The sequence below is a fragment of the Tasmannia lanceolata genome, unplaced genomic scaffold (assembly GCF_043159265.1).
Source record: "Tasmannia lanceolata isolate RefF3 unplaced genomic scaffold, GAP_Taslan_0.1 ptg000007l, whole genome shotgun sequence".
Lineage (NCBI taxonomy): Eukaryota > Viridiplantae > Streptophyta > Magnoliopsida > Canellales > Winteraceae > Tasmannia > Tasmannia lanceolata.
This window is the reverse complement of record NW_027518684.1, coordinates 4110035-4126460: the sequence shown is the minus strand read 5'-3', so window position 1 is coordinate 4126460 and position 16426 is coordinate 4110035. Positions and strand designations below refer to the sequence as shown.

At 37.6% G+C, this 16426-nt stretch overlaps 1 protein-coding gene and 1 long non-coding RNA gene across 4 annotated transcripts; both read left to right on the top strand.

The window, feature by feature from the left end:
• The first annotated feature begins 2277 nt into the window (after positions 1-2277).
• LOC143880820 (uncharacterized) lies at positions 2278-2979 on the top strand. Its single transcript, XR_013251793.1, has 2 exons — positions 2278-2587; positions 2658-2979. It is a non-coding gene; the product is annotated as an uncharacterized LOC143880820 (long non-coding RNA).
• Positions 2980-6149: 3170 nt separating this feature from the next.
• Positions 6150-16426, top strand: RAD9 (cell cycle checkpoint control protein family). Of its 3 annotated transcripts, XR_013251956.1 has the most exons (11): positions 6150-6305; positions 8878-8997; positions 9068-9176; positions 10062-10313; positions 10391-10506; positions 11097-11161; positions 11281-11558; positions 11992-12139; positions 15032-15075; positions 15172-15355; positions 15954-16426. XR_013251956.1 is itself a non-coding variant. In XM_077384604.1 (10 exons), the coding sequence occupies exons 1-10, from the start codon at positions 6201-6203 to the stop codon at positions 15270-15272; spliced, it is 1338 nt and encodes a 445-aa protein (XP_077240719.1). In that variant the 5' UTR covers positions 6150-6200; the 3' UTR covers positions 15273-15468. The 3 variants fall into 3 exon arrangements, 2 of the variants coding, with proteins under 2 accessions (XP_077240719.1, XP_077240720.1); XM_077384604.1 differs by lacking the exon at positions 15954-16426 and having other exon boundaries at positions 15172-15468; XM_077384605.1 differs by lacking the exons at positions 15032-15075; positions 15172-15355; positions 15954-16426 and adding exons at positions 12275-12333; positions 15006-15024 and having other exon boundaries at positions 11992-12166.

Sequence of the window (16426 nt, the reverse complement as noted above, 5' to 3'; positions counted from 1 at the left end):
AGGCATCCTAGTATATATTAAATAAAGAAAGATGATATAATAGCAAAAATAAGACCGTCGTCCAGTCCTTAGAGCAATGTCTAAGTCTTTGTTTGGACGCAGATGGTTACCATGTAGATTAGTGGTATAAGTAGTCAATTAGGTAGGAGGCAAACTATTGTAATGTTTATTTTTCCTAGGATTTACCTGGTATCGCAGTGTTTGGTTGCCAATCTTGTACAAGTAACGGTAGGGGGTGTCATTACTGATATATAGAAAGAAAAGGGAGAAAAGGAGAGAAAAAGAGAATTCTATTTGGCTCTGTTAACTTGTTTTCCCCGGGAAAGAAAAAGAAAATGTTTCTCGGAAACCTGACGTGGCATTAGGAAAAGAAATCCAGGGAATTTGTGCAGGAAAAGGTTTCCCTGGACTGTTCACTTGCGCAGGAAAAGGTTTCCAGGGAAACTGCTTGCCCTTCTTTTTGCACTTATTTTCCCAGGAAACGAAATCTGAGTGTTTTTGGTCGGAAATGCAATCCCCCCTTTGGGGGGGGAATGGGCTTTTCCATGTCATTTTTTTACTTATTGTAGAAATTCCACTTGTGTAATTCTATTTTCCCGAGAAAGCAAGTGAACACCAGAATTTTGTCTTGTCAAGGAAAAAAGAGGCTGTTTTTTAGGGATTTGCTTTCCCGGTAACGCAAGTGAACATAGCCTTTAGGTATAAGGAAAGCTCATGGGTGCCACATCACCAGGCAAGCAATATTTAGCTATCATTCTATCTGATAGTCTCCATGGAGTGTGATGCTAGATTGGCAAACAAACACCAAAAAAGTGCTTTTTTTTTGCTTGGGTACTTTTTTTTGCTTGGGGAGTGCTCAAGGCTCTCTTGCAATTGGCATCTGAACAGAGGGTAAGGAAAAGGGCAGAACAACTAGGGTCATGATACCCTTAAAGACAAACTCAAAACAAACAAGAGAAAAGAAATACACTAGCTAGATTTGTGCAACGGGTGATGCTTTGATTCTTCTGTTGTGCAATATTCTAGTAAGGGAATTTTGGGGTCATAATGCAGAACTTCCACCGATTCAGGCATTTGTTTTAAAAAAAGGTATATTTTTGGAATGAAAGTTTTAGGGAAATGATATCTGCGCCAAGGTGTTTCGATAAACAAGCGGTCCACTTGTTTGTCGTGTAGTATTTAAAGGGATTTCAGAGGATATTACGGTTCTCAAAAAGCTCTTTAAACCCTTTAAATACTACACGACAAACAAGTGGAGCGCATGTTTATTGAAACACTTGGCGGAGATATCATTTTTTTTTTTTCATTATGTTTACAAGGGCAACAGAATAGGATGCTGATATCAATCCATCTGCAATCCAAACCCACCCCAAGTAGAGATGAGAAGTTGATACTAGAGTAGATGTGGATGATGTATATGAGAGCTGAAAGTAATTAAGATTGGAAGTCAAAATTGTGCATTGGACCATTTATCTGTCCTGCCGGTTCATAATTTACTACTTCTAGCATATCATCTTAATAGGAATGCTAAATTGAAGGCCACTCTTGCAAAAACCAGCCGCATGGGCGCCCTCATTGGATCCACGTCGCCCAAAGTGCATTTATTAAATTTATAGTTTTCAATGCGATTCTAAATGCACTTTCTGTAACGGGGAACCAATGGGGGGCATCCTTGCAGCTGTTTTTTTTTTTTGCAACGGCGCCCTTCTGTTTAGCATTCCTCCCATCGTAACAAATCAGCTGGCATGCATACCATATTATATTAGTTATCTAACAATGACTATATCTAGGGTTGTATATATCTAGGTCTTCTTCAACCTTGAGGTCTGATTTTTCAATCCCAACTTGCCTACCAAAAAAATAATTAAGCAATAATTAATTCCCTTAATTCTAACTTCAAACAATTATTCTATTTTTTATTTCATCCTGTTAAAATAAGGAATCTGCTAGGCAATTTCGCATAAAGCCATTATCTGCTTACTTTTGCAGGAGAGAACAGCCACCTCAGATGAATTAAATGAATAAGACAAGAGCTGCTAAAAATTGAGCCTAGTGGCAGTTCTCTCCTGCAAAATGGCTTCATGCGAAATTGCTTAGCAAATTCCTTAAAATAAATATTTCCACCCACTTTTGTTTTGTCTTTTGTTGAAAATGACTTGTTTTAAGATAAAAAGTCATACAGAAGATGGTCGGATTGCAGTTATATACAATTCTTTTTAAAAAATAAGACAAAAAGAAGGTGGGAAATGCTTGGAAGAGGTCTAAGATTATGGGCTCCAAGACAGTTTGGCCTATGAGTCTTGGCCAACAACTTAGGCACATGGTTAAGATTAAGACATCCAGTGTAAATAATTCATTTAAAGCTTCAAACGATGTTTGACTGAGAAATGTTGTTTTCTGCAAAATTTCAATTTGATGAAGTCATTCAAAGAAATAAAACGAAGCAATTGTTAAGAAACCAAGAAACCCATCTTGAGAAAAATGGACTCTTTTTCTCCCCTTGTGTTCTTCTTCCTGATTCTGATAATTTCAGGCTCTGAATCGAGGAAAATTGTCGTTCATGAACATCAATTGGGTGAAGCATTTGGTTAGTTAATGAATTGCTTAAACTTTATTAGAAATTGTGGTTGATATTTCTTTCTGTTGGGTCTTTGCAGATGGAGATGGGTCTTGGGTGGAATTGAATTTCTATGGAGGAAGAAGGGCAGCTAGAGAATCAACACTCACACCACCATCTCCCCAAGCAAATGAAAATCATAATCCTGGCCCACCCACTTCTCGTTGATTATCTGCAGTCAGATCATTTGGTTTGAAAATTCTATGTTTCTTTTTCAGTTTAAATGAATTTTAATGCTACTGTTATTAGTAAAGTTTGGTCATGTGGTGAAGATTTCCTTTCACTAATTGTAATAAGAACAAGGATGTATGTTGTGTTGTAGAATTTTCCTCTAAATATAAAATTATGGCGTACCTGATCTTTGATTTCTGTAAAAAACTAAGAAATAAATTATTAGAAAAAACCTTTTTGATGCGACGAGATGAGGCACGGACTAGGTCGCTCTCTTTAAGGTGATTTTGTGCCTCTGTGGAAAAGCCTCCGGTGCAACATATCCAAACACAATCACCTCCAAGATACAACAACCCGATGCACCGTTGATATCTATCTGAAGTGCATGATCAGATAGATATGAACCAGACGACTAACACTCCAATTACCCAGCAAGAAACAAAAGTAGATAAGGACAAAGGAAAATGTAATACACTGTTCTATTAACAACATAGAGAGGAGACAAAAAAGTTGTGTTTAAAACGTTGGTGCAAATACGTTTTTAAAGGCAAAAACGTGTCTGTTTTTAACACCCTTTCAGAAACAGTAAACACGTCCCGTAAACGTACAACCCTTTAAATGCTATTTTAAAAAAAGAGCCGTTTGTTGAAATGTTTTAAGAAGGGTTTTAACGGTCACATTTGAAAAGATACGGCTTTTGAGTTTTATCAAAAAAAAAAATACGTTGTTTAAGATAAAACAAAGGGACATAACACTTGGTGTTAAAAAGATAATCCCGTTTAGGGAAAGTTCTTTGTAAAACTCCCAAGGCAAACAAATTGAATGCCCTTGAAAGGCCTAAGCCTTTGTCTCAACACTTCCTCTTATATGGATGGAGGAGTCTCTCTCACTTTCCCATCTTGAACTAAATTTCACAGGTGAAAAGAAAGCACACTCCAAAGGCTTAAAAAATTTAAGTGGGAAAAGTACAAAAGAGAGAATCAATTTGAAAACTTCAAATTTTGGGTTGGAAGTTTCAAAAGAAAAGGAATCTTTTTAAAAAGGTAAAAGAGCTCTCTTTATTTTTAGTATTAAAATACCAACATGTTGAATGTGGGACTTTTTATAGGTATATTTCTTTTTCATTTTTCTGTGTTTGAAAGAGTTACTCTCTCTCTCTCGTGGCAATTCTTTATCAGTTTCGTTGCAAATATTTTTCTCATAGTAACGGTGTAAGTAGTCAATAGGGAGGAGACATACATTGGATTTACTAGGACCTTACCTCATAGACTAATTGGAGGAGGTAGTGTTCGGTTGTCAACCTTGTAGAGTAGTGGTAGGGAGTGTTATTGCCAATATGAGAAGAGAGAGCTGAGAGCATGAGGGAAGAGAGAAAAATGATCATTCCCAAGAAATCCAAGCAAAAACCCATCTTTTTGTCGTTTTGGCATGGATTTCTTTGGAAGGAGACAAGAGTGACACATCAAGCAAACATTCCACAGGAGACATCCTATTAGTCTCCTAGAATTTCAATGCAATTTTGGCAACCAAACAAGGGATTTTGCCAACATGGCACCCAAACGCCAAGCATGACCCTCAAGCTATCCCGGCTTTGTGTACACAAACAGTTAGGTTTTGTAGGATTTTCTTAAGAAAACTAAACTGTTGATCTTTGTAGTCCATCTTACGCACAGGATGTCAATTCAATATGCGAGAATTTATATGGTGGCCGACCGTCAAACAACAAGGGCAGGGAGAAAAAAAACTCTCCCCCTTATTTTTTGATCCAAGTCAAACCCCCTTTTTTGACTTTCCTCTTATAAAAAATCAAGGGGTTGATATTTTCTCTCTCCGCCCTTTATATGTAAAGGGCGGCCATCATATAATTTCTCCAATATGGAACCAAGAATATGAGGGTCTCCTCATGATGTTCTAGCTGCAAGATCAAGTCTCTATGCCTCCAATGCCCCAGGTAGGAGCCAAAAAGTTGGCTTTGAGAATTGTAAGTGAAAGTGACTTTCTACATAGTCGTTCAAGGCCTTTAAAAACAGGTCCAATATCAAAAGAAAAAATAATTTCATATTTAAATTAGGAGGTGGTGGAGTGAGGATTTTTTTCGGCCTAAGAAATAGGTCAAATCTCAAAAGGAAAAAAAAATTCCTATTTAAAATAGAAGGTGGCGAGTGAGGATTTTTTTTCTTTGTTTACCAACTCCATCACACACAGCCCTCTAGAATCTTTCTCACCGGCCTTCTCTACCCTTCTTTCACCTTGGGTAAACTAATATTCCATAATTTTTTTTTCATGGCTGCCAAATATGGCTTTAGGGTATTGATTTTAATGAAACAAATGAAAAATTGATAAAGCTAAACATCAAACAATAGAAATTGAGTTAGCATATGCAAACAATGAAAGTCATCTGGAAAGTTGCTTCTAAACATCAAACAATAGAAATTGAGTTAGCATATGCAAACAATGAAAGTCATCTGGAAAGTTGCTTCTACATTGGAGAATTATTGTTTGAGTTTCTCCATTATCTAATACTACCATTCTTGGCCCATTCTATGCATGGTGTAAAATGGTGGGCTCCCTGTGCATGGACTTGGGTGGAGATCGGGGGACTCATTCCATCTAGTGTAAACAGAGTAGTCATAACTCATAAATATACTAGAGGGGTAGCCCGGGAAGAAAAGCGTGAAAAGTATATTACTTCCCCAAAACATTAAGTAAAATTAATAATGTTTACCGCCAAGAAAAGGAAATGCAGTGGCTGATGTCCTTTCTAAACTTGATTTCTCATATAAAGGTGAAGATCTCGACCTTCCTACCATCTCTCATCGACTGTATGGCTCTAGACTCCTCGGAATTCCAGCATCCTCGATTGTAATTTTTCTCTTTTCTGGGTTTCGATTGTATTTGGGTGGGTGCCCTTTTTCCTGTCTGGTTTTGTTCCAGGCCCCCTTTTGTATTTTTTTTTTTTTAATCAAATCTGGTAGGGGTCCTGCCTAACCCCAGCTCAATTATCAAAAAAAAAAAAAAAACATTAAGTAAAATTTTGGGCTCCATCTGATGCAGGTGTTTGACCCACCCCAATCAATTCATGGTGCAAAAATGGTGGACCCAACTCTATGCATGGAATTGAGTGGATATGGTGGACCCACTCATAGGTGTAAAATGGTGGGGCCTTACCCATCTTAGGCCCCCAAATTTAGATAATTCGAATCGTGTGAATTTTTGGATGGGGCCTTACCCATCTTAGGCCCACCAAATAGCAATAAATATCCATGTACGATCAGATAATCAAGACCGTCCATTTGGCGCGCTTTTAACCTCCCCTGCGCATGTTAGAGATTCCCAGTTTTGTTAAATGAAATTTAAAAGCGCTTTCACATCCTATAAAAGGGCAAAAGAGTAGAGAGAGGGAGAGAGAAGGATGGAGTTTTCATTGAGCGGGAACGCGCTGAAAACCTTCAATCGGTCCATCACATGCCTGGCGCGTATTGGTAACGAGCTCGTCATCCAAGCCTCTTCCTCTCAGGTAACCAATCATCATCATTATCTCATTGGAATCTTGTATTACTGACTTAACCCACATAACATTTTGCAACATTTTCCTAAATAGTGATGTGTATTTTCCTATTCCCATACTTCATCTTGTTTTAATTTACAAGGACTGAAAATCCCAAACTGGGTATTGAACAATCCTGTTTTCGAGAACCTCTTCACATCGATTACAGATTTACAGGCATACTTCATTGGATTTACCTTTTCTAATAGTTGGTTGGGTTCTAAAACATTGATTATGGGTTTGTGCCAAATGTTTTTGGATTTTGAGTTGAATTGGGTCCTTTGAAGTGCTAACCGGAAAACACATTTCAATACCATTAATTTGTCGAATTAGTTGGAATGTGTTACATGCCTTAGATGCCTAATTGGTCGTACCACAAACAAGCAAGGAACAATTTAGAAAACGTAACACAAATAAACAAACAACAAGATAGAAAAAGAGAGGGTTTGAGCCTCTGGAGGCTCAATGGTCAAGTCTTTGTTCCTCAATTTGGAAGTCGGAGGTTCAATCCCAGCCTACCTACGAAAAAAAGATGGAAAAAGATAAGAAAAGGGTTGATTTGAGGCAACCGGACCTCATAACGGTTCAATTCGAGAGGAACCATGACTCTCCTGAAACATAAGTTTCAGTCTTGGTTGCAAATTCTCTCCCTTTTCATTAAGATATGACTCCTTAAATACAAGCACAAAGCTGTGCCACATCACCAACCCTTACCCACTTACATGACACACAATAAGTGACTAACATCCACTTACATGACACATAATAAGTATCTAAAATGCACAATCGTACAATAACTACTTTGTAACTACATCATATAAACAATAACATGTATGTATCATTCATTCCCCCTTAAAAATGACCTTGTCCTCAAGGTCGAATTATTGGAGAAAAACTTTATTCCATTAGGCTCCTGAATCTTAATGGTCGCAATCATTCGAACCCCGCCTTCAAAATCCATTGTGATCAAAGTTGGAAAGAATACGATTTTTCGTGAAGCGCCATTTAAATGGTGGAATAATCAAATGGTTGAACAAAATCATTGTGATCCTTGGCATGCTATTCAACTAAAAGTATTTTAGTCGTGATCACTTCTCGCATTTCTCTGCTCGAACATCAACATTTTTAAGATTTAACATTCCTTCGTCTTTGCGCATTTCCTTGATCGCCACTCTGATTTTGTTCAAGCCTTCTGCAAATCTTCGTTGCTCTTCTATCATTTTTGAAACAAGTGCTTTGATCTTCTAAAAATCATCACTTATAGAGTCCAAAATCTCTAAAGACGTAGGCATGACGCAGGATAGACTGCTCTGTTACGTGCTTAATTGGCTGTAACACAAATAAACTGTTGGGGTTTCACGCAAAAGCAAATAGTCCCACATTGGTAAAGTGATGGGGATGGCAATGGGTTATAAGGGAATGGGCACCCTCCCTCTAAAGGCTAACTTTTAGGGGTGAGTTCTACCCGGTTAAAATTCCCTACAATAACAAAGAAAAGGATAGAAAAAGAGAAGGAAAGGGCTGATTCGAGGCTACCGGACCTCCTAACGGTTCAATTCAAGATGAACCATGACTCTCCTGAAACATAAGTTTCTATTTTGGTGGCAAATTCTCTCCCTTTTATTAAGATATAACTCCTTAAATACAAACACAAAGGTGTGCTACATCACCAACCCATTTACCCACTTACATGACACATAATAAGTAACTAACATCCACTTACATGACACATATTAAGTACGTAACACTCATAAATCTAAAATGCTTAATCTTAAAATAGTTGTAACTACATAATATACACCATAACATGTACGTATCAGAATGTTTGGTCCTCTGTTTTGGGTTTTGAAAGAGCATTTGGATGTTTATGGATGTTACCCTGTTCTTTTGGGGAAGAGGACCACCCTTTTGGTAGTTACAGGTTTGGAACTTACTAGGTTCTTGCAATGGCTAATTAGTGAGGGAGTGCTTATTTATTTCACATTTGAGAAAACAACCCATGCAACAATCTTGTCTTCTGTACTTGACATTTCCTGTCTGATCGCCCATGGTCTGAAATACAGAAGGTTTTCTACTTTTTTTCAATTGGGTAATCTGATTTACTTGAAGCAAAAAGGATGGGCGTATGTGGCATGTGTTGATTAATTATTCTGGGGATCTTAAGTGAATACATGAAAGTCTGTTAAGGAGATCTATCACTATGTTGTATGCAAGGTTTAAATTTCGGCCGAAATACCGAAATTTTGGATTTCGGCGACCTCCAACTCCCCCCCGGCTCCTTGTGCCAGTTATAATCAATCTTAGTTCTGCTTCCAAATATGCAGAGAGATAGCCCATGAACATTATCTATACAAAAGTCTACAGTGCATGGCTTGACTCATGTAGCAAGCATATTAAAACATAATTAATTGTCTTCTCTGGTATTGCTATTTTTTACCTGGTCTTTGAATCTAATCCTAACTGATTCTTCCACCCCCATTTATTGTGTCGTATATCTTGCGTAAATTAAAAAATACCAACAGTACTTTTTCTTCCTGTGCAGCTTGTTTTTCATTCCCTGAATTCATCTCGGTCTGCATATCAGTGCATAACATTTAAAGCTGATTTTTTTGATGCCTATACACTTTCTGCGGTCCAAGTGCAATGCAGTGTGCTTTTGAAGGTATTCATCCGTTCGAAGTACATTTGCTTGTATAATTTTTGGATATAATTATCTCTAACTAGGTGTTTAGGCTGTTTGTTCCATTCTCAGGACACCGATTACAAGTGTTGATCGTCTGATTGTGCTTCTGCCCAACTCGGATGCGGCAAAAGTGCAGTGGACTTTAGACTGCCATAATGGTACTATGTTCTCAACTATCATTAATTTATGCTCAACTCCAAGTCTTTATATGATATGATAGTCTCTGATTTCGCAGACACTTTGAATTTATTGCTAACACACGTGTCGTGTGTGCGTGTCCACACATGTGAACACACCTTTTGATACTTTTAAATGTACTACTAGAAGTGTTAAGACTTAATGTGGGCATGTTCAACACGGTTTTGTACAGTGTCAAATGTGACATTTCGTATTATTATTAAATATTGTATTTACCTCTTTTATTATTAATTCTTTTTTTTTGTTATAAACTCTTCATTTAGCTTTTCTTTTACCAATATTTGTTGTTATATCCCTTCCCCTAAACCTAAAGCCGTAAACAAACTCTTATTCCAATATTATATTCATTGTATCCTTTTGGTCTCATTTTTTCACTGCATATTGTAGATGAAAGGGAACTATATTAAATTGACGAATGAGTTGTTATTTGATTATCGCATGTTTGATTCAAATTATAGTTGATTATTCCTAAGATTTATTAGGTTGTTAAATGAATACCGTATTTATATTGTTACAAATTATGACAACAATTAGTAATTTTATACGTATGTACATGTATAGGCATTTCACCATTTCTAGATTTTTAGGGGTTGCCATGTCAGACACCTCGTATACGTGTCGAAGCTCGACACACGGATTTGTGATCACAAATCATGATTATATTTACTTTCTGTTTTAGTTGTGTCACCGTTTCTAAATTTTGGGGGTTTGCCGTGTCCAACACTCCATGTCCGTGTCCACAAATCATAGATGATAGCGTATTTATATCATATTACACACACATCTTTACTTGCTTAATGTGTTTGAAATAATTTCATGGAAAATCTTTGTGAAATGTGGCACAGGTACGAGGAAAGCCTATTGGATTAGTTGCAATGTCGAGCCCGACATACAACATCTTTCTCTCGATAGGAGAAAATTTCCCAGTAATTTTGTAGTGAGGCCTCGTGATCTCAACAGGTTGTTTGCTAATTTCCAATCATCACTTCAGGAGATTACCATCATTGCAACTGAACCAACGTCCTTACCTTCTGATACGGAGGGTGCAATAGGTGGGAAAGCAGTGGAACTTAGAAGCTATATAGATCCAACAAAAGGTAGTCTTTCCATCCACTTTGCTTTCAGAAAGTCTCTTCCCAAGGTTGTGAAGCTTATTACATTATTTTAATCACAGAGAACAGTGATACTGCCTTACACACTCAGCTTTGGATAGATCCTGTTGAAGAATTTGTGCAGTATACACACACTGGAGATGCTGTGGATATAACATTCAGCGTGAAAGAACTGAAGGCATTGTTGCTCATGCTTTTGTAGATATTCCACAACCTATTAATTACAAATGCTCAGTTCCTATCTTGTAAAATATAAAAGATTAAATAATGCCATCTCCAACTGCTTAAGCTTTTGGAATAATTGGTTGTTTTCACATGGTATCAGAGCGAAGGTCCTGAGTTCAAACCTCCTTGATATTAAAAATTCACATGTAATGGCCAACCCAAAAAAGAGGAGCCACATGTGCCACGTGTAGGCCAACCCTAAAAAGAGGAGCCACACGTGAGGGGGAGTGTTAAAATATAAAAGATTAAATAACACCATCTCCAACACCTTAAGCTTTTGGAGTAATTGGTTGTTTTCACACCATCTGCTTCTATTCATAATATAAATGAATCAATCATTAACTGTATACAACATAAAGAATCATTAATTGTATAAATCGTCCCTTACCTTTGATTTTGCAATTCATTTATATTTATCATTCTTCTCAATATCATTAACATTGTTATTATTTGCACTCTACTGAAGTGTTGTCTGAGTTGCCATGTATCTCCCATTCGATTTATGCTATGTATTTGGCTGAACTTTTTGCTACTTAATAACAGGCATTTCTTTCATTTTGTGAGGGATGTGAAGTTGATATTCATCTATTTTTCGAGAAAGCTGGCGAGTAAGATCTTCATGATTCCTAGTTCTTTGTCTAACTTTCTCTTTTATTTTAGATGCCAGTTTTATAGGACCTCCATTGTGTAATTGATGTCTAAGATTGAATTGTCACTGGCTGTATAGACCTATTCTATTGGCACCTAAATTTGGTATGGATGATGGCACCAACTCCGACTTTGACACAACAGTAGTCCTTGCAACAATGCTTATATCACAGCTCCGTGAAAGAAATACTACAGAGCATCCCCCACCTGTTCCAGTACCTTCTGGTCAGGCTGTACATGGGGCTGGGTCCCAGGCACAATGTGCACCTCATACACATGATAGGCCTCGAGTGGCTAACCCGTCACCGGTTTTGGAGCACCCGTCTGACCACACCAGAATCTGGTCTGAACTTTCAGGTGATGATTTCTTTTTTCATCCTGGAATGGCAACGTCATGTTCATCGTAGTTTTAAATTTTGGCCGAAATCCAAAATTTTGGTCAAAATATTTCGGTGTTGATTTGGACCGACACCGAAAGTACATTGAATTGGAAAAATATAAGATTTTTTTATCTTTTTTTTTTACACCGAAATCAATGAAATTTTCATGAAAAATTCAGAAATTTCCACAGAAATTACCGAAATTTTAGGTTTAGAAATTTTGTTTAAAAAAATTTAAAAACCAAATTTTTTAGAATTTTTACATTATTTCAGCTGAAACGGTTTCGGTTGTGGCCGAAATTGACAATGAAATCCTTGATGTTCATATGCATTTCTTTCTCAAAGAAAAGTGGAACAATAACATCACAATAATAATCTGTGTACCATATGCAATTGCACTACCAAAACAGGAAGTGCGGCCAAAAGCTCTAGTGTTGTTGAAGAAAGAAATGCTCAACCTGACCAAAGCCCAATTGCGGGAGAAGGGAATGACATGCAAAGGCTTAACATGAGAGAAATTTCGAACACACTGCCCACGAGAGAGAATGTACCTGATCCGTATCCTGACACTTCTTTGCTGGCAGAGTATTTTTCTGTACCATAATTTAAGGGGAAATCTGGTACGAAATATTGAATCTTCATAACATAAGTTCACTCTAAGAAAACCTTATCGGCTTATCCATGTCTGATCAGGATCAGTTGGTGGTCGGAACTGGGAGCCACGTGATCCCGCCATCTTCTAAAATGTCAATGTGAGAGTAGCCCACTTCCCATTGTCAATGATGAGATTACCCATAGTGAACTTCTGCTATTGGTGTTTCATACCAAATCAATCCCTAGTTCTATAAGTGAAGTCTGTTGTGGTATAATTTTCTGTTGAAATAATATATTGAAACCATTTATTCTCTTACTTCAAACTATCAGGATGCTTGAACTATGTCTACCAACATATTAATTGAATATTTCATGTGAATATAATTACTAGAGGCTAAAAGATGGTGTAAATTTCAGCCGAAACAGATCCCTTTCAGCCCACCTCATCATGAAACTTATGTGGGAATATTAATCACTGAAACAATCTTGCATCTTCCATGCTTTGTGAAGTTTTCTTCTCTTCACTGAAACAATCCCCTCCACTCGAGAGGAACTCGACCCGTGTTCAACTTCTTGATAATGTCAATTGTATGGGGATCAATTTGTATGTGATTCTCAATAGTTGTCCATCTCTTGGGTCAGTCCGCCCCCCTGCACTAGATTAGTTGCCTGTGAAAGTCCATCAACCTTGTACTTGGTATTGGATCATTAATATCAACAAGCTGCTCTACAATTGCTATGACATTGACACTAGAATGAACTGAGACGGGAATTTCTGTTAGGTCAAGTGTGCTCCTGAAGATCCTTATACTATCTCAAAAGTTGACCTACCAGTGGATCAATTCTTTTTTTTTAATGATACCAATGGATCTATTCTTCATGCAATTTGTATGCAAATTCAGCTTGGGCAACTGACTAGTCCCACAGCTTTGGCCAATCATTTTACAAACAGTATTACCAAGGGTCTGATTCACCACTTCAATCTGTGGATAATAAACACCTTTGTATTTAATCTTCGTATCGCCACTGCAGGGTCCTCCAAAGTGGGTAAGGAACTTCATGTCAACGCCAATATCTGTGGATGATAAACCCCTTTGTATTAAATCTTCGTATCGCCACTGCAGGGTCCTCCAAAAAGTGGGTAAGGAACTTCATGTCAATGCCAATAGTAATTGTCTTTGGTACTCCTTGTAGCCACACTACCTCCCTGAATGTACTCACTGGTAATGTGGGATGCATTGTAAGAATTCCATCATGAGATGAAATGTGCCATGTTAGAGAACCAACTAACCACCACAAAGATGGAATCCATTGCTTGTTGAGTTGTCGGAAGTCATAATATGAAGTCCCCTCAAGACGTCTTGCCAAGGTCTAGAATGAACAAGATTTGGTCTATACAATCCCATGTTTACATTTGGCCCGTGGAGGTTTGGCTTTCCATACAACTTTGAATGGCACATGTGACGTTGCGTCGTCACTGAGCCAATAGTGTCTATCCTCCATGAGTGTGATACACTTGCCTTTACCAAAGTTTCCTCCAAGTCCACTGCCTTGTAGATCCATATTGATGTGATCTCATTGGGACAATCCAGGATGCATATATTCTTTCTTTTAAAACGATAACCATCTTGTATGTAGAAACCACCCTCCAACTGTTGTAGCCTGTAGGCACTTGCTTCTTAGATTTGTGAAATCCTCATTGTGTCGAACTGCTTCACCTCTACACCTCTATACTCAAAGTGCCCAATACAGAAGCTCGTTGTCTTAATGCTTTTGCCACCTTGTTCTGAACACCAGACTTAGAACAAAGGTGTACACATGCAAGAAATATGCCACCTAATAGGCATAGGTTTGATAGACATCTTACGTGCTTTTGGGCCTCATGATCTGTATATAGGAATAGGATGAACTCTTGCAAGATAACGTAGTACCGCCATTGTTTGAGAACCTGAATAATTGAAAAGAACTCTAGCTCATGTGGACCATTTTTAGCTTGACTTTGTCGATTTTTCGCTAAAGAAAGTCTCTTGTTTGCCCCTCTTAAGAGAAAACTCATCAATGCCGATATGGGAGGCATCATAGTCCACCTGAAAGAGTTTCTTGAAACCCGGCAATGTGAGGTCCGAGGCTTCGATTAATTTTTATCTAATTAATTTGAAATCCATTGTTGCATCACGCTTCCATATGATCCCTCCTTTCTTCAGACAAGTGGTCACTGGTGTCATGATGGTGTTGAAGTTCCTCATGGAAATTCTTGACATCATGCACTGATTTAGGTCTTGGCCATTCTCACTTAGCCCTCAACTTCTCCTGGTCCACATAGTTACAGTCGAGTGCATGGTGCCACACTCAACTTCTCATGGATCACCTCAACTTCTTGAGCTACATAGTTACAGTTGAGGGTATGAAGGTACACTCTTCATGTCGGTGCTTTACTAGATAAATTGGTTGAGGCTTTCTATCTCAACCTTGAGATCGTAGGTTTAATCCCAGCTTGTCTACCCAAAAAGTGGTGCTTTACTAGATAGATCTAGTTATGGAAACATTTGATTGTCTCCATCTTCACCCCTTTTCTATTTCTTGTTGATTCTTCTTCTCAAAATTTCATTTCCATTTGGTTACATGTGTTCCATTTTATTTATCGATGATGCTTCTAGATGCGCTTGGTAGTATCTAGTAAAAACTAAACCCAAAATTTCTGTTACTTTTCAGCCTTCTCCATTTATTCTATAACCCAGTTCAATGAACATATCAAAGTGCTTTGTCGTGTCTTGTTTGATTTAATGTATACTTGAAATATTTTGGGTAGTTATTCAAAAATCATTTCCAGAAAGTTTTGCCCTTGACTAACCATAGAACTTGGCAGCCTATGGAAGCAAATCATTTGCAGAAATCCCAAGGTTATTTTCAATACTAGTTCATAAGTTAAAAGCTTACAGATTTTTGCTTTCTGCTTGTAGCATCTTTCATTGCTAGTATTATGTTTTGCTTTGCAGGTTGGTCACAGCGTCATCCTAGTAATTGGGTTAGTGCTGGTGACGATGATGAAGAAGAATATGAGGGAGAACTGTGTGTTCAGTCAACACCTCAATTCTAGAAACAGTAAGAGGAATATCGTATCTCCTCATTTTACAATGGTTTTGGAGGGCGAGAGTCGTTGCTATTTATTTTTCTTCTGTTGTAAGTACTATTTCTTCTTTTTACAAGTCATGTTTTTCTAATCAAATAGCTTCTTCTTTTGTTATCATTTAACAATATATACTCTACTAAAGGTTCTAGATCAATTGCCACTATTATGAAGATAGCTTTTGATTTGTCAAACTACCATGAACTGCTAGAAAACCCACACTTTTCCACTTAGATGAATCCATGGCACCTAAGACAGAGCTAAATCTTATGATTCTTAACTATGTCTATAAGCTGTAATCATCTTGGTGCTTCTGGGTCAGCTAAACTTCATCTTAGTGTTCACATCAAAGCTCTAATAATTAATGGACTCAAGCTCCATGTAAGCCTACTCTTGAACCATTAAGAATGTATCCAAGCATTGTCTCGTCTGGTTTTTCTCATAGATTCTTTTAAAGGAAGGATTCTTTATTACTATTGTGTTGTTAGGGTTTTACTTCTTCCTCTTCCTCTTCTTCTCAGGCAAATAGTCTGTAAATCACTGTCCATATAGTTGGGTTTCCTGATCGTTTGTTTTGCAGTATTTCTGATCACATGCTCTCTTTTGCGAAGCTGATTTTTTTTTTTTTTTGCTATGCATTTTTCTTTACAGAATCTTTTGTGAAGCTTGTCTGTCAATCAGATCCATTCTAGCGGAGTTTCTCCTCTACGCTTGATCTCAAGAGTTAATTTTAGTCATGGAAGCAGGATTCTTCCCTGGGAGCCTTCGATTCCCGCTTTGGCAACCTTGAGTAGGATTTTTTCCTGGGAGCCTTCGATTCCCGCTCTGGCAACCTTGAATTTTACTATTAGTTGGAACAATTTTTAGAGACCCCACTTGGAGTTGGTTATGGAATCAACTAAGCATTTTCTAATTCTTAAACCAAAACTGAGTAGCTTTTCAATTGTTTGCGTTGGAATGACGTATAACTGAAACCCAAGTGATCATTTTATAGTTTTTAACCAAAGCTGTGTTCTTTTTCAATAGTTTGCATTAGAATAAGGTCTGAGTAACTGATACCCAACTCTGTATTTATCTACATCAATGGTTTTACCAACACTGTCAAAGTCTTTTAGCTTGCTTTT